Here is a 16,385-nt window from a genome sequence, read left to right on the forward strand (position 1 = left end):
AAATAAAATTAAAATAAAGAAGAACTAATATTAATATTTTCTTTTTTAATTCTGATTCGTACGGATTTAAAAAAAAAAAAGAAAAGAGGAAAAGAAGAAGTAAATATAAAAAAAAAAAGAAAATTTTTTTTAATTCTTCGAACTAATTAAAAAAAGCTTTACTTAATCCGATAAAGAAAACTAACTATTACTATATTAAATTTTAGTCGTATACTTTATTTAATTTATTAATTTTTTAATAATATTATAGAAGAAAGTAGTAATTACTGTAGGCTTATATTTAGACTTATTCAGATTATAATAATTATAATATATTATAATTTTTAAACTTATATCTAATACAGATATTATTTTACTATTTAAATAATTATATAATCTGTCGAAATTTTATTTAATTATTATATTTATAATAATATAGTATTACTAAACTATAAATTATAATCAGAAGACTATTAATATATAAAAAATATTTAATATATATCTAATTTTATTAATATTTTATATAGAAATTCTGCTGGATTTTTTTATTTAAGTTATAATAAAAGCACCGACTTTTATTTTAAATTTATAATAAAAAAATATTAAATATACTGCTAATTTAAAATATAGTAAAGTTAAAATAAAATCTTATTTTTATATATTATTAATTATATAGTAATTTAATACTCCGCGTCGCCAGTACGGGGGTTATAAATAATTATATAATATATAAAAAGAAAAAACAAATTATAATTAATAATAATAATAAAAGTCTAAAAAAAATTATAATAAATAAAAATTAATATATTGTTCGATTGCTCAGACTTACCAGCCTCGGCGTTAGAAAAAAAAAGTATTATATAAATATAAAAAAAGAATAATAGAAATCGTACAGACGAAAAGAAAGCAGACTAATAATAAAAAAAAATATATAAAAAAAAGAAAAGTAAAGAAGAGAAAAAAATAGTCTTTTTATATAATATTTTATATATTATATATAAACTAGTAGCTAAGCCTGACCGCATTCCCGGAACCGGTTGTATAAATAGTATAAAAAAAGATTTTATTTATTAGAAGATTATAATATTTAATAAATAAAAAAAAATCGTATGAAAAAAAGAATCATATTAAATAAAATAGATTTTATTTATATATATACTATCTACTAACTAGTTATAATATTATCTAAGTATAAAATTGAAGTATAAAACTACTATTTTAAACTCTAAACAGTCGTTTATACGAATAGAAGCTATAAAAAAAAGATAAGAAAAAAAGAAGAGCTTCTATTATAGAATTAAAATTCTAATATAGAACTTAGCTTTAAATATTAGTTAATATCTGAAGTCTTACATGCTATATACTAAACTAATACTAGTTTAATATATATAAAGAAATTTTATATAAACAGATAAAATAGCTCTTCAGCTATTTCTTCTTATTCTAAGATATGTTTCGATTAGCACAATCCATCCGTCCCGCAATAATAATAAAGAAAAAAAGATATATAAAGAAAAGAAAAACTAAAAAGAGAAGAGAATAGTCTTCTTATATAGTATTTTATATATTATATATAAAACTAGTTGCTAAGCCTGACCATATTTCCGGAATCAGTTATATAAATAATATAAAAAGAGATTCTATTTACCACAAGATTATAATATTTAATGAATAAAAAAAGATTATATAAAAAAAGAATTATATTAAATAAGACAGATTCTATCTATATACTTACTGTCTACTAATCAGTTATAATATTATCTAAATTAGAGTGGATTTTTTTTAACCTGACGGTTAACCGTTTTAAGCAAAACGGTTAAGAAATACAGACATAGGTATAAAGATAAAATACTATATAGATCTTTATATAATTTAATATATTGTAATTTATACTATAGAATATAATATTGATATTATATATATATTCTTATTACCGAATACATAACCAATACAGTATATTACTCAACAGTTAAAAATTAACTAAGAAAAATGGCCTGAAAGTGATTAGTAATGTATTAAATACGGCATAGTTGTATTGGACTGTATTTAAAATGTAAAATATAAATTTAAATAACATTAAAATTTAATTACATTTTAAAAACATCAGTATACAATAAAATATACATCCAAATACGGATTTCAAACGCTTGGTTTTTAACCTGTTTTTCAACCAAAATCCACTCTAATCTAAATAAAGAATTGAAATATAGAACTACTATCTTAGACTTTAAACAGTCGTTCGTACGAATAGAAGCTATAAAAGAAAGATTAAAAAAAAAGACTTCTGTTATAGAACTAAGATTCTAATATAAAGCTCAGCTTTAGATACCAGTTGGTGTCTGAGGCCTTGCATGCTATATACTAAACTAACACTAGCTTAGTATATATAAAGAAATTTTATATAAATAGATAAAATAGCTTTTTAGCTATTTCTTCTTATTCTAAGGCACGTTTTGATTAGCACAATCCATCCGTCCCATAACACCAGCCAATTAAATTATAGCAGGAAGCCCCACTCTAATCACATTCAACCTTCAATAGGATAACCCCTTTTGACTAGGATAACCCTCCTTGAATAGAAGTTCTAGATTTATTTGTAAATATTCTTTTAATAATTATATATACTGTTTTATATTTAGATGATATAATTATATTATTTATAATTTTAAAAATAATATAATTTATTGAAATAAAAAGAAATATTAGAAATTAGTTAATTTAACGAATAGAAAAACTTAATATAATTAGAATTAAAAATAAAATAATCTTATTAAATTATCTAATTCTTAATTTCTACAGCTTGTTTATATAAAACCCAGTTGACAGATTACTAAAAATTTTCAATAATCTTTTTAAATTAAATATTATATCGGTATTATTTATAAATAATAATTAAAAAGTGTTTGATTTTTACCCGCAGAGCGGCGAGATTGACATCGTCGAAAACGCCAACAACGCCCAGAACAATCAGATGTCGTTGCACGTCAGCAACAAACAAGGCCAATGCATCATCACCTCCAACCCTGCCATGACCGCGACCAAGGACCGGTGGAACAATTGCGCCGAAGAGGCCAACGGCGGCTGCGACGCCAACGACCCGCGCACCAACAGCTTTGGATCGGGGTTTAGCAACAATGGTGGAGGTGTTTATGCTATGGAGTGGACCGTGCAGGCGGTGCGCATCTGGTCCTTCCCCTGGGGTGCCATTCCCAGTGGCGCGAGCGGGCCCTTGGGGTCGTCTCCGAATCCGGACACTTGGGGAACCCCGACTACGGTTTTTGAGAGTAATAATGGGAGTGGGTGTGATATGTCCGCACACATCAGGAATCAGCGGATTGTTATCGACACCACTTTCTGTGGGATTTGGGCGAGCGGGACTTGGTCGAGTTCCGGGTGCGCGGCCAAGACTGGGTATGGGTCCTGTGAGGATTATGTGAAGAATGTGCCGGGGGATTTCAAGTATGCTTTTTGGACGTTTAATTCGATTATGGCTTATACTTGAGTCTGGTATTGTGGATAACTTAGTAGGGTTGTGCTCTGCTCGATGTTAGTCTGCCATGGGGGTTGATGTACTGTATGCAGTGTGTATGGTAGACAGTATATAGTAGTTCTACAGAATCGGTTACCTACGGGGATGGTGCAGCTACTATGGTAGCGCTTGGATAGGGGTAGCGTACTGCCATGCACATGCTCTCGGAACTCTCCGATGAACTTGTACGTACAAAGCTATCATACCCTTTGTCCTCTTGTCGACAATCATCGGCGGAAGATCACATGGTATATCTCATCTATTCATGATTTATCTGCTGACATCCCGGGATTCGCTCTGAGACCTTTCTCTCTGTTGGACGAGCATTGCGGTTTCAACGATTTTGTCAACAGCCTTTTCTATACTTACCGGAAATTGTGAGAATGCTTCGCTAAGCAACATTCTCCACGGAGATAACCAGCACCATCATGGCTCTAGCGCCCTCTCTTAGAGATGTAGACTTGATATAAAGTACTCGTCCCCCTATTTTTCTCCTTTGGTACAACGACAAACTAGGAGAGTCCCGCTACCTGTCGGTTATCCGTCCACCAAACTTACAAACATAATTTTGAAAATTGCGACTGACCAGAGCCAAGTGGTGGGGACGCCTAAGATGGCGGAGGATCAGCAGGCTGCCGGTCAAGCCGGTACTCAGCCCCCGACTCAGGCTCAGCCCCAGCCTCAAGCTCAGATTCTAAATCTTCCACAGATGTTCTCTGCCGCGGTTGACGATGGCACCGACGCCGTGACTGGCGTTGCCAACTCATTTCCAGACGATCAAGTGAACGCAATGCACATGATGGGATGTTGGCTCGAAATCCTTGAGCACTTCTTCCCGTCGCAGGACATGGGGCCTGATTTCCCCGGTTACGATGTGAGCAGTACTACTTCTGCCGTCAATAACCGGGGAACCCTCAGTGTGCGCATCACGGCGTCGTCCAGGTGGGTAGGCGCAGACTTTTTAAATGTGGAGTTGGAGCGCTTCCCTTCCAGCGATGACGACCTCGATCGGTGGGACCGCGAAGTTAACCTCATGGCCCAGATGGTGAATACGATGAGACACCTCCCCGATCAGGAGGAGCCGAAAGTTGTCTTTGGGATCGTCGTCATCGGTAAGTTCTCCCGATTCTACCGGCTTGAAGAAGATGGCCACTGCTACCCTATCGATGTTGCAGGAAAAGCCGTGTTCCATATGCGAAATGATGCCAGACTCATTGCCTACATCTTCGAAGTTCTCATCAAGGAGCATTGGTAATGCCACCCTCCACTGGCTGTGGGAGCTCATGATGCTTCGAGCTCAGTCTTCTACTACCTGCAATTCTTTGCCTAGCTAATTTGCTGCTCTATCTTAACAGGTATGAGCAGTGCTCAATTGAAAGGGTTTGAACCACCAAATTGTGTACGTCATAAAGTCACCCTACATAATAATCAATATCTGCTGGTACTCAATGCACCAAGACCATAAACTGTGGTTGAGTATATATATATGGCACAATCGATATCGCTTATTTGAATAAACACAAACCAAATGAACTAATAGTACAGCGCAAACTAAAGCACAATGACAAGGCAGGCATGCTCTTCATAGCGACTCCATCGCCCAACAACAACATTATCTCCCGCCTGCCGATATCGAAGCTAATGCCTTTCTAGCAAAGGTCACCCGCGACAATGACATTGTAGTTGTCAGTATCGAACTCCTGGCCATTGATATACATCCCGTCATAGCACCGCGTCATGATATCCTCGGCATAGGTTGCCAGGTAAGAGCACTTGGGCTCGATTTCCCACGCATTCTACTCCTCAATTAACCTCCATTCTCCGCATTCCAATTGATATGATGAAGCAGCAACAAACTTACGTCATTACAGAGATAGATACCCGAGTCGTAGGAGCAGCTGATCCGGGCGCAGGTGCCAGGGCCGGCACCCACTTTGCACACCCCGTCCAAGGCGAGCAGATACTGGATCCCTTGGGTGATCCATGTGTAGGTGGCGGTCTCGGAGTGGTCACCCTCAATGTTGCACAGCAGGTTGCTCTAAGCCATAGTGTCAGTGGCAGGCAGTCCTATAGTTTATGTTTGGATCTTGGTCGGAAGACCTTGTTTCTTTTCTGGAGGATGCGGTGGACCTCGGCGTCCGCCTCCCGAACTTCGAGAGACTGGGTGACGTTGTAGTCGGGATTCAGACGCTTGATCTGCTGGTGGACGTCTTCAATTGTTCCGGACAGTTCCACCTCGTCGCCGCCCTCGGTGATGATGCCTCTGTAGGTCATTGGCACGACGGTGTACCCTTTTGGCACCCGAGTCGTCACCAAGGCCTTGTTGAGCAATTAGTATGCATATGTAACGTAGAGTGAGTATGACCTACCATCGAGGTGCTGACAAGAGCAGTCAAAATAATTGAAAACTTCATTTTGATTGAAAAGAATTGGGTCAAAGTGTGATGTTGGTTTGTCGGTGGAGTAGACCCGCGTTCTCCAGCTTCCGTCGAGTATTATATACACTTTGAGCACGCACGACCCTCCACCCCGTTCCTTCACCATTCTGCCTCACGTAGCACATATGTCAACACATGTAGCTCGATGAATATTCCTCAAGGCTAACAGAAGCGGAATTCTGGGGGCGATTTGGTAGAATGGGAATCCTTTGCCTTGGCGGCTCGAGTTCTGGATTAGTCCATTGCAGAGACGTTAAAGTACGGACCACTCATATCGTCGCCCTGAAGTATTTTTTACATCACGGTGGAAAATAGACCAATGGTTGCAGCATCTGCGGATTCGTGTGGGGAGAACACTCCGTGTACGTGCTTCTTCAGCCCCCCTGGTCGTGGGGGCCGACAGACCCGAGAAGATTTCCTCTTCTGTTAGTGCGAAACAGTTAGATGACTTAACTTCGGGGATATAGGACAAATCATGATAATTACACGATGTCAGCCTGGTATGTACTGCAAAGTGCTGGTAGGTATGGACTACATATATAGTCTTGTCGACAGCCCTACGACCCGTTCCACTTTGCTGGAACCATAAGTAAGGTACACACGCTGTACATAATTGATTAGCGACTGAAATTGACCCATGCTCTTCCGCATAAAGGCTGATTTCAATTGCTAGTCTTGGCTTCACCACATGGTATCTACCTTATCCTTGTCGTGCATGGATCCTGGAAGGCTTTATTGTTGCCATGGACATGGGTCGCTAAACAGCGTGGGACAAATTGTTCTAAAATCATAACATGCTGTAATCTGTTCTGCGTAGGCTCATTGTTATTTGACTTCTATCAATGTAGTCTACCATTTACCCTCACAAGGTTAGGAGTACAAGGTGTCTTTGCTCTTTGGAGATGACGAGACTCAGTCCCTATCAGCGGGAGTCACCCGTAGCTGAAACGCAGATATATTTCCCGCTCCAGCGTAGCAGGATGTATCAGAAAGTCTTGACAACGAGAACAGAAGCTAGTGCTAGCCAGCGGATCATGAAGCTCAGGCCTTGAGATAGGAAGATGTGGAACTTAATATACAGCATTAGACTGGTCGCAGATGGTTATAATTAATCACCAACCAGTCCTAACTGAGCCTTACAGCCATATCCCAATGGGGCAAGCCGGAGGAAGATCTGTAAGGCACGTGACTTACGGCTCCCCACCGCTTCTACCGTCACATGATGTGACAGTCGAACGGACCAATTGAGGGCTGATGATCGGCTGCTCTCCACCGCTCGGTCCGCCTTTTCCTGAGTGGACTTCGATCTCTGCCCACTTTCCACTTTCCCACCTTCGATCCAGAATCCAAGCTCCAGTCCAGCCTCTTTGTCCCCTGGTCATCCCCTGGTCGTCCCCTGGTCTAGTCCCTGTTGTTCGCTGTCCTTCCGTGTCCTTCCCTGTACGGAGTACAACCAATTCACTAAGTCACTAAATCTTCCCCAACGATGTGTTGGGCCAATCTCTCGACCGCAGTGCGACGGGGATTCACCAGGCTAGCACAGCCGCAGGGAATTCCCTCATTTCCTGAAATTAACTGTTTCTCGGGCTGATGGCTGATGGCTGATCTGGGTCTTCCCCCCCCCGCCTCCCCCCTCCCCCATCGCCCCCAAACGCTTGACACGCAGGATGAAGTCTGACACAACTCCATCGACTCCATTTTTCACCCTCAACTAATCTCCCACCTCTTGTTGCGGCTGACAGGTCGGATGAGGCAAGATCAAAACAAACCAACTTCTCAACCATCTGCCAGGGATGGCTTCTGAATCTACCGCTGAACACCACCTGCTCGAGTTCCAGCACGACGTCGACTTACACCTCAACACCACTCTCTCCCCGACCGAGGACGATGGCGATATGGGAGTCAAACCTGTTGCGAGTCCTACATCCAGCCCCAGTCCCGGCTCTCCTCCGCAGCGGCGTGACACAACCTGCAGTGAGCTAGATTCCAACGATGTCTTCCAGTTGATGAACTGCTCCTCGCGCGAACCCGTCATTGAACGCTGTTGCTCGTGGTTTTTTGCAACCCTCACTGTCCTTTCCACGTACACTACCCTCCTGTCAGGCTTGTTTCTCATCATCGCATGCCTCAAACCGTATTATGGCAACCTCATCGGCGACACCGGTGGCCTGGCGCCCTCCTCAGCTACCCTCCTCAGCGCCTTCTTCGCCAAAACCATCGAGTTGTCCTATGTGACCGTCAGTGTAGCATTTGTGGGCCAGCTGCTCAGCCGCAGAGCCCTGCGTCGAGGGTCGCGAGGCATCAGCATTTCGGACATGAGTCTGCGGATGTGGATCACGCAGCCGGGGTCTTTGTTCATGCAGTGGGAGACTTTGCGCTACTCTGGAGGTACTCTCCTGGGCATTATTGCGCTAATTGCGACTCTTGTTTCGATGCTTTACACCACTGCTGCGGAAGCTCTTGGTAAGAGACCGACCGATCGACTTCCCTTCGCCCGTCGTTCCTAGTGCTGATTACATGTCACCTCGCAGTGTCCCCCAAGTCAGCGATGGGTCCCGTCTACGAACGAATACTCTATGGCAACGTGTCTACCTCCTTCGCGAATCCCACCTACCTCGAAGCCCAGTGCGACACTCCTATCACCGCTACCATCGACCCCTCCGCCGGCCGGAACGAGACCTGCGTTTCTATGGAGATTGTCGGTCGGGCCTACCACGACTTCGAGCAATACATGCAGCAATGGAGTGGGCTAGCGCAGGCGAACAATGCAACCTCAACGTCACTGAGAACGCGTATCAAGCCTCATGGGTCATTGTACGATAATACTACCGTCACTGGAAGTTGGATCGAGGTCACAGACATGACGGCAGCCTCCCAGAAATACAAACGAATGGTGAACAATGTCACCGCCGCATTTCCCCATGGCGGACTATACGAGGCGGCGCGCAATCCTCGCAATGGGATCCGGCAGCCGAATGGAGCCACTGGAGACGGGAAGTACATTCTCCAAGCCTCCGTGCCTGCCCCGGCAGTCAATGTTCTCTGTGCCGGCTTGTCGAAGGAAGAGCTGGAGCCGATCATCTACACGGAATGGCCCAATCACGAGCCCTTTAATTCCACAACGTGGTACGAAGAGGCTCCCGCATATTATCAGAGCACAAATCAAACCGAGGTGGACGAGATTTTCGGCTTTGCGCCTGGCACCGACCACCCGGCTCCCGTCTTCCCCATTTATCCGACCGAGTACAACACGATTTTCAATGCCAAGGTAGAGAACTCATCTGCTCTCTATCTGCTGGGAACCGCCCCCACCGGTCATGATCCCGCTTATGTCCTTTGTGCATTGAAAGCCAAGCAGTCCGGTTTGTGCTCGGTCCAATACCAGGTGGACTCGAGCGGGGCCGAGCTGAGCACCCGTTGTGAAGATCCCACAGACACGCTTCAGTACAGCCGTCGGGTCCCGGGTGTCGTAGAAGACAACTACGACATCAATTGGAAGAGCGTTGGGTGGCTGTGGCTGGATGCCGTCAGTCTAGGGTCCGGAATCGCCGGGGAAGACGCCAGCATTGAACGGCTCTTGACCCAGATGGTTCCTGCCTACGACAACAGCAGCAACATTGCGACCCTGAATGCCAACGTACCTTCGGTTGCGGAAGCTATGGCGGTGTTGACCAGTGTTACTCTGATGATCAGTAGTCAGGACGCCCCTTACGTTCCCTTTTGGAACTATAGCGGCTACGCGAATCAGATTCTCCCTTCTCCGGTGCAACAGATCTTCAACGCCACTCTTCAGTCCTCGGGCTATGCTTCTGGTCACGCTGTTAATTGGCAGAAGAGCTTCTACGTGGTCCTTGTCCTGGCCTTCCTCACGAGTGTTCTCTTCATGGCCTTTTTCATGGTCGAAGTCCGCGGCCGCCTACTCAACGACTTCACCGAGCCTTCGAGTATGTTCGCCTTGGCGATCAATAGTCCACCGACGGAACGTTTGCACGGGGCATGCGGAGGAGGGCCCACGGGTCGCGAACTTCAGGATCGCTGGCACGTGGGCATGGTCGAAGATAGCCACCATTATTACATCCGGCCCATCGCTGACGGGGAATTCACGCCTCCTGATCCTGGCTCTGATGATGAGACAGTAAAAGGGGGAAGAACCCATCTTGCTGTTCACGAGTACCGCAGCGTCTCGCGCGGGGCTGCTACCCCGATGTCGTTTTTGTATTAAGCCGACACACAAACCTTCACGAAGCGACACATTAGCGATTATGTTAGATTTAGAGTAATGTAATGTGTGTGTACAGACAGGTCAATAGCCCGAATATTACATGAGTAAATCTGGTACGAGAGTTCTATCTGGCTGAGTTTGTAGTAGGACCAGAGCTTGACGTAAATTAACACGCAATTTATACATGATAGGACGGAGCATGGAGTACAGAGACCCCTGGTATTGATGCCTCAGGCACATAAAGGTGGTCATATGACTTTGATTAATGGTAGCTGATAACTTAAGGGAAGAGTCACATGTCAGCGTCAACCATCCAGGCGGTCAGCGACGATAATATCAAACCAGCTTCTCTCCATTCTCACAACATATCCCGGAGACATTTAGTGAGCGACCTTCCTGCGGACACATCCACGGTCTTTGTTATTTCCCAACTGAGTTCAGGTTCAACGGCGGGATCGATTGAAGTGCGGGGCATCGGCAGCATCAATCTGCGTGTCTGATGGCGTGATCGTATCGGAGTGACTCCTTCAATTGTTTCTCTGCTTATCACCATCCTTCCGCAACCAAACAATCATCGCAATCATGGCTTCTACCCGTGACTCCCTGGATGGAGCCGTCCAGCCGTTACTCACGCAACCGGATGAGAGAAACTATGCAGCCACTGCCCAAGGTGCGACCGTGGAAGATCAGCGCCCCGGTGGATTCAAGCGAAACCTTGGCACCGTCGAAGCTTTCGGCATCATAATCAGCATCGTGATCGGAAGTGGAGTCTTTACTTCCCCCGGGTCTATCGATACCAATGTTCCGTCGCCCGGAGTGGCCCTCGTGGTATGGCTTGTGGGTGGGATCTTAGCCTGGACCGGCGCCACGACTATGGCCGAGCTGGGCACTGCCATTCCTGGTGAAGGTACCGATCCATCCACTACATTGTAACTCCTGCTGTTTCTAGTCGCTGACAGGATATGGTCCAGGTGGTGTGCAGCCATATCTGCAGTATATCTTCGGTGATCTCTGTGGCTTTCTGGCGGCCTGGACGTGGATCATTGCGGTCATGCCGGCCACCTTGGCCATTCTCAGCATCGTGTTCGTCGAGAGCATTTACTCGGCAGCTGGTGTGACTGATCAGGCTGCAGCACTGTCGCACAAGCTGCTGTCCATTTTGATTCTTGTCGTGGTCAGTGTTGCGAATTCTATCAGCACCAAGGTCAGCACGCGGCTCAACGGGTTCTTCGTCAGCACCAAGTTCGTCACCATCGCTGCGGTGGTGCTAGCGGGGCTTGGTGTTATTATCGCCCATCTAGCCAAGTCCGACAGTGCCCATGGGTCCCGAGACTGGTTCCAGAATCCCTGGTTCGGCTATCGCAACACGGCCACTCCGGATGGAAAGCTGATTGACTGGCATGACGTCGCTGGGTGGGAGATGCTGGGGTACTACTCGACCGCCTTGTATGGTGCACTGTGGGCTTATTCTGGATGGGACAAAGTAAGGCACTTCTTACAGCAGCCGGCGGTATCATTGACATTTTTCTAGGCGATCTACATCAGCGCAGAACTTTCCGCCCCGGCGCGCCAGCTTCCCTTGGCTATCAACTCCGCCGTGCCTATCATCATTCTCTGCTTCATTGCGGCCAATGCGGCATACTACATTCTCCTACCATGGAACGTGGTCTCCACGACAGATAGTGTGGCTGTTGTACGTTTCAACCCTACTGTCTCTGTTCGTGGGCGCAGCTAACGCCATCAGACCGCCATAACGCATCTTCTAGGCCCCGCAGCCGGCATCATCGCCGCGATCTTGATTTGTCTCGTAGTCGCCGGATCTCTACTGGGCAACTCCTTTGTCGCGGGCCGTATGGTCGTTGCCGCTGCCAACAGGAACTGGCTGCCGCAACTCCTGGGAGTTATCGGTCAGCTGGGACGGCTTTCCTCCGACCCGAACCACAGCCTCGGCTCCGATGCACCCATCAACGCCATCATCCTATCGACCATCTTGCCAATCTTCTATATTCTCTTTGGCAACTTCCGAGCTCTGCTTACCTTCAACGGTCTGGGAGAGTACTCGTTCTTTTTCCTGACGGTGGTTGGCGCGATCCTGCTGCGCTTCCGCGAACCGGACCTCGAGCGGCCCTACAAGCCCTTTCTGGGGATCCCGATTGTCTTTGCACTTGTGAGTGGGTTTGTGGTGACGCGTGGGGCGGTGTTTGCGCCGTTTCAGGCGCTTATTCTGATCGTGCTGTGGGTGATTGGGGCGGGATTCTATGCTCTTCGTAAGCGGTGGCTGAAAGGGGGAGAGAGGTATGCTGCGGTGTCGACCGGGGAGAGCGAGGGGGAGGCGGAGTAGTGCTGCGCGGAGAATCGCCGTCTACTTAGACGATGACAGTAGAGGATTCGAAGTTCGTCGTGTTGCCAAGGGTGCAGTTTTATGCAACGTGAAACGTGAAAGGAGAGTACTGGGGAGTCACACATGCGACACTATTGCAGCTGGCATAATAGTTTAAGGCAATAAATTTCCCTAGAGGGGGGCAAATGACTACAAATCGAGAAGATACTAGCAACCGCAACTTGAAAAAGACTTTTGCCAACTCGTCATTAGAATACCCCAATGGCTACATCCTCTGGGTAGCCTCATTGATAAGACCCTGAATGTACTCAACCAGACTTAACACCTTCTCCTCTTCGAAGCGGCGGCCCACCAGCTGCAATGCAACCGGAGCCCCATGACAGTCGTCGCAGTCATCTGTAAACATTAGCAAGTGTGGTTCTTCCTATTCACCGGACAGATACCTACAATCTGACTGTACCTCGGCATCCATCTCACCCAAGGGCGCACCGGATCTGTGCTCCCCGTCCACCGCGCGGTCCACTTTCGTGACCGGGAAAACCGCACTGGAATAGTCGAGCACATTGACAAAGGTGGTATACACCCCGTACTTGAACCTCCCTGGTCGGACAGCCACCGAGGGGCAAGCCGGGCATATCAGCGCGTCCACCGGCCGTGCGGTCCCGGTGAGTGTTGCAGTGGAGTTCCAGTAGTCCATGTACGCTTTTTGATAGTTGCGCTTCTTAACGTTCAAGGCTGCCACCTGTGCGGCGTTGAGGTGCTCACTCGGCCGCAAGAAGCACTCCGGGAGCTGTTCCTCGCCGGCGAGCGCGCGGTGGGCTTGGACGTCTGTTCCGCCGTCCATGTGCCATGCTTGCATCTTTTGCGGTCAGCGTTGCTACTCTTCTGTGATCCGGGTTCAGGACGTACCGCGATATCGAAAGCTGTGGCATGACTCGGGGGATTCCAATCGGTCACCTAAGCACTAGGTAAGTTTGAAATCCATTGCACCGCACGCGACACACTCACCCGGTGGCCGATTTGCTCCAACAACAATCTTACCAGCCCCAGTGCTCGCTGAACTGGTGGATGGGGCTTCACCGTGCCATCATCCTCCATGATCGCAAAAGTAAGCCCCTTGCCCTCCGCCCCGGCCCGTACGCGCTCCTCCACCGCATGGCGCCAGGGCATCTCCACCACCAAGGGATCTACAAACCACGGCTCCTGCGCCAGCACCGCCTGCACCAGCAACTTGAGTCCCTGGACACTCGTCGCCATCGGTCCCACCACCGAAAGGATAGTGTTTTGCCCATCCATTGAATTGGCGGCGCCCTCGTAGGGCAAGCGCCCCGCCGAGGGCCGCAGGCCGTAGATCCCATTGAAGGCGGCGGGGACGCGGATGCTCCCGCCGATATCCGTCCCGAACCCCACCGTCGAGCCCCGCAGCGCCAGCAACGCCCCCTCCCCACCCGAGCTGCCCCCGGCCGACAGCTGGCGGCTGAGTGGGTTATACGTGTACCCCAGGATGTTGTTGCAGGTTTCCCCAGCCATCAGGGTGGTCGGGACGCTGGTCTTGCAGTAGAAGACTGCCCCGTTGGCGCGGAGGAGGCGGACCAGTTCGCTTTCTTGGTCTCTTTCGTGAGGCGGGAGAGAGGTGCGTGGCTTCCCTTCGAAGGTGTCGATCCAGCCTACGTAGCCCATGGTCGTTTCCACCCCCGAAATGTGGAATTGATCTTTGAGGCTGACGGGGAGGCCGTGGAGTGGGCCTAGGGGTCTTTGGTGAGTGGTGAAGTAGCTGTCTAGTTCTTTTGCTGCGGATAGGGCGCGGTTGAAGAAGATTTCGAGCAAGCATGGGACCTATCCATGGTGGTTATGGTTGCATGAGGGGTTACTAGAAATGGGGGGGAAGAGACGAACGAGCTGGTGGGCCAGGGCTGCACGGTGGCAGAAGGCCGATGCGACCTCCACTGCGGTCCATGTTCCCTTTGTTGTGTGCGAGACGATGGTCTCGGCGTTGGATTCGGTGATTTCGATCTCCCGCGGGGAAAGATATTGCTGGATGTATTTTCCGGTCACATTGGGTTGGATGTCGGGGGTGGGGATGGGAGCGGGGATGCGCCATTCGGTGGGAATGGCGGAGAGGATCGCCTCGCGCTTGGCTGAGGCTCTGGCTTGCCAGGCGGGTGGAATGGCAGGACTTGTGGTTGTTTGAGTCATGATGTGGGTGTCGTAGTGAGGTACAGTACCATTATGGATTGAAAGCAAAACAGGAGCAATGTCTGAGAAAGAAATGTCGTGGTTCCTGCTAATTATCCATTTGGCTCAGACAAGCGGGGCGGAAGATTACCGCGGCCAACTTATGTGTAGCTCTCTTATCTCGTGTATTGCCCGGGTAATGACTACAGTACAGTACAGTACAGTATATAAAAGCTGCATGGGGATTTCAGCTCAGTCCACAGGGAAGAGTAAGAGGGTCGGGATCATATCAATTATGCTATCAAGATGCTGTTAAAATGCTTAAAACGATTTCTGTTCAAACTCCCGATCTTGTCAAGAAACCCAGACATTTTTAATCGTAAATCCGCCTGTGTATTCGTTGAGCTTAAGTTCTGAGGAATCGAGGTTCCGTAGCCTTGAGATATAGTGTACCTGTTATAGTGAGAGCTCTAGATCTTCTTTTCCTTTCATTGTTCCTTTTCGTCTTCCCCCAGCTTTCCTTTCGAAGCTCTAACAATCGGGCAGTTACCCTTCCGCTATTTACTATCTGTTATGAAAGAAAGCTGACTGTCTAGACCTACCCAACTTTTGCGGACGCCTGGACGGCTGATGTTCTTTGACTCATGAACGCTCTTATGATATACCGCTTAGTATTGGTAGCTAAGGTGAGCCAGCAGACTGCAACGAGATCGAATGAAAAATCTGGGATTCTAAAAAACAGGTATCATGAATGGCAGGGCTTTGTATCGGAAAATGAATTGTGGAAAGATCAAGGAAACTACGCCTACGCTTGGAACAGGTAAAAACCTGATCTACACAGTGGAGATGAGCCCTAGGTCTGTGCCTCGAAAGGGATCATTGGGATGTCACGATAATGAACATCGCTCCTGAATCCCAGAAGAAATTTCACGAGGAAGAGCCAATACTCAACGACATCGAAGGAGTGCCTTCGGTCATGAACGATGGTTCCCGGCGCCGTGATGATGCTTCCGTCTACCCGACGGCGCTCGTAGAGCCCGAATTCACCCTCGCGCCAGATCATCCCAGTGATCGGTGTTTCCGGGGTGGTGAGGCGTTCCATGATATCCAGCTCCATCGCGAGCCAGACGGAATATGAATACCAGAACGGGGCCCTCGAAGGCGTGGGTCCAGACAATAGACAAAAGAACCTTCCTGTGGTAGGGTGGCCCACGTGCAGCACTTGAAAGTCGACATCCCCCGTGTGCCGGGTGGTGTGTGTATGTTGGTAGCCCTCTTCCGGGGGGAATATCTGTCGGAGGAGGCCATACACGCAGAGGGGAATTCTAAGGTTTAAATCGTCTGTGGCAGGGTTCAAGGGTTCCTGTTCTCCCTCGAACGGGGGAATAGTGAATTTGTCTTCGGAAGCGATTGAGGAGCTGTCTTCGCTGGACGCGCTAGGGATATCGTATCCCTCAGGCTTAGATGCTGAGGATTCTTCTTCGCTCGGCGAGGGAACAGTTTGCCCCTCCTCACGCATAGGGCGAGATTCCAAGACGCCTATCGGAAAATATGCAGCTATGGTAGCTTTCAAGTCCGACGTTCTGTAGTAGAGGTGAAATCCCTACGGAGCTCGTTGCTGGATGGGACGGAAGTTATGGATCATCTTGGCTATACTACTTTGGATGTTGAATATATACTCAGGTCACTAAAGATGGAATG

General features: G+C 47.2%; 7 protein-coding genes across 7 annotated transcripts; 4 read left to right on the top strand and 3 right to left on the bottom strand.

The window, feature by feature from the left end:
- Window positions 1-2,884: 2,884 nt before the first annotated feature.
- On the top strand, window positions 2,885-3,481 carry ASPACDRAFT_35768 (glycoside hydrolase family 16 protein; the record flags this gene model as incomplete). Its single annotated transcript, XM_020200152.1, has 1 exon — window positions 2,885-3,481. A coding segment is annotated over one exon (597 nt), but the record flags the coding sequence as incomplete, so codon positions are not given.
- Window positions 3,482-4,121: 640 nt separating this feature from the next.
- On the top strand, window positions 4,122-4,763 carry ASPACDRAFT_47687 (uncharacterized protein; the record flags this gene model as incomplete). Its single annotated transcript, XM_020201999.1, has 1 exon — window positions 4,122-4,763. The coding sequence occupies one exon, from the start codon at window positions 4,122-4,124 to the stop codon at window positions 4,761-4,763; it is 642 nt and encodes a 213-aa protein (XP_020052136.1).
- A 363-nt stretch (window positions 4,764-5,126) lies between these two features.
- Window positions 5,127-5,922, bottom strand: ASPACDRAFT_1891611 (uncharacterized protein; the record flags this gene model as incomplete). Its single annotated transcript, XM_020198633.1, has 4 exons — window positions 5,127-5,304; window positions 5,370-5,546; window positions 5,609-5,827; window positions 5,878-5,922. The coding sequence occupies 4 exons, from the start codon at window positions 5,920-5,922 to the stop codon at window positions 5,158-5,160; spliced, it is 588 nt and encodes a 195-aa protein (XP_020052137.1). The 3' UTR covers window positions 5,127-5,157.
- A 1,678-nt stretch (window positions 5,923-7,600) lies between these two features.
- Window positions 7,601-10,259, top strand: ASPACDRAFT_81837 (uncharacterized protein). The gene is made up of 2 exons (XM_020205965.1): window positions 7,601-8,409; window positions 8,478-10,259. The coding sequence occupies exons 1-2, from the start codon at window positions 7,740-7,742 to the stop codon at window positions 10,166-10,168; spliced, it is 2,361 nt and encodes a 786-aa protein (XP_020052138.1). The 5' UTR covers window positions 7,601-7,739; the 3' UTR covers window positions 10,169-10,259.
- A 193-nt stretch (window positions 10,260-10,452) lies between these two features.
- On the top strand, window positions 10,453-12,975 carry ASPACDRAFT_126617 (uncharacterized protein). Its single transcript, XM_020196962.1, has 5 exons — window positions 10,453-11,075; window positions 11,140-11,651; window positions 11,700-11,861; window positions 11,913-12,905; window positions 12,957-12,975. The coding sequence occupies exons 1-4, from the start codon at window positions 10,751-10,753 to the stop codon at window positions 12,507-12,509; spliced, it is 1,596 nt and encodes a 531-aa protein (XP_020052139.1). The 5' UTR covers window positions 10,453-10,750; the 3' UTR covers window positions 12,510-12,905; window positions 12,957-12,975.
- gmdA (putative general amidase GmdA) lies at window positions 12,775-14,705 on the bottom strand (the record flags this gene model as incomplete). The annotated part of the gene is made up of 5 exons (XM_020200164.1): window positions 12,775-12,905; window positions 12,957-13,368; window positions 13,419-13,466; window positions 13,518-14,345; window positions 14,406-14,705. The coding sequence occupies 5 exons, from the start codon at window positions 14,703-14,705 to the stop codon at window positions 12,775-12,777; spliced, it is 1,719 nt and encodes a 572-aa protein (XP_020052140.1).
- An 832-nt stretch (window positions 14,706-15,537) lies between these two features.
- On the bottom strand, window positions 15,538-16,203 carry ASPACDRAFT_64272 (uncharacterized protein; the record flags this gene model as incomplete). The annotated part of the gene is made up of 1 exon (XM_020203984.1): window positions 15,538-16,203. One exon carries the CDS (start codon window positions 16,201-16,203, stop codon window positions 15,538-15,540), a length of 666 nt encoding a protein of 221 aa, XP_020052141.1.
- Between the last annotated feature and the right edge of the window lie 182 nt (window positions 16,204-16,385).

The sequence above is a fragment of the Aspergillus aculeatus genome (assembly GCF_001890905.1).
Source record: "Aspergillus aculeatus ATCC 16872 unplaced genomic scaffold ASPACscaffold_19, whole genome shotgun sequence".
Lineage (NCBI taxonomy): Eukaryota > Fungi > Ascomycota > Eurotiomycetes > Eurotiales > Aspergillaceae > Aspergillus > Aspergillus aculeatus.

Bases quoted from the DNA above. Each gene is read 5' to 3' on its own strand.
- ASPACDRAFT_126617 (XM_020196962.1), top strand. From the start codon at position 10,751: ATGGCTTCTACCCGTGACTCCCTGGATGGAGCCGTCCAGCCGTTACTC. The intron at 11,076-11,139 runs GTACCGATCCAT...GATATGGTCCAG, and splicing joins CACTGCCATTCCTGGTGAAG to GTGGTGTGCAGCCATATCTG. The intron at 11,652-11,699 runs GTAAGGCACTTC...ACATTTTTCTAG, and splicing joins CTTATTCTGGATGGGACAAA to GCGATCTACATCAGCGCAGA.
- ASPACDRAFT_81837 (XM_020205965.1), top strand. From the start codon at position 7,740: ATGGCTTCTGAATCTACCGCTGAACACCACCTGCTCGAGTTCCAGCAC. The intron at 8,410-8,477 runs GTAAGAGACCGA...GTCACCTCGCAG, and splicing joins CACTGCTGCGGAAGCTCTTG to TGTCCCCCAAGTCAGCGATG.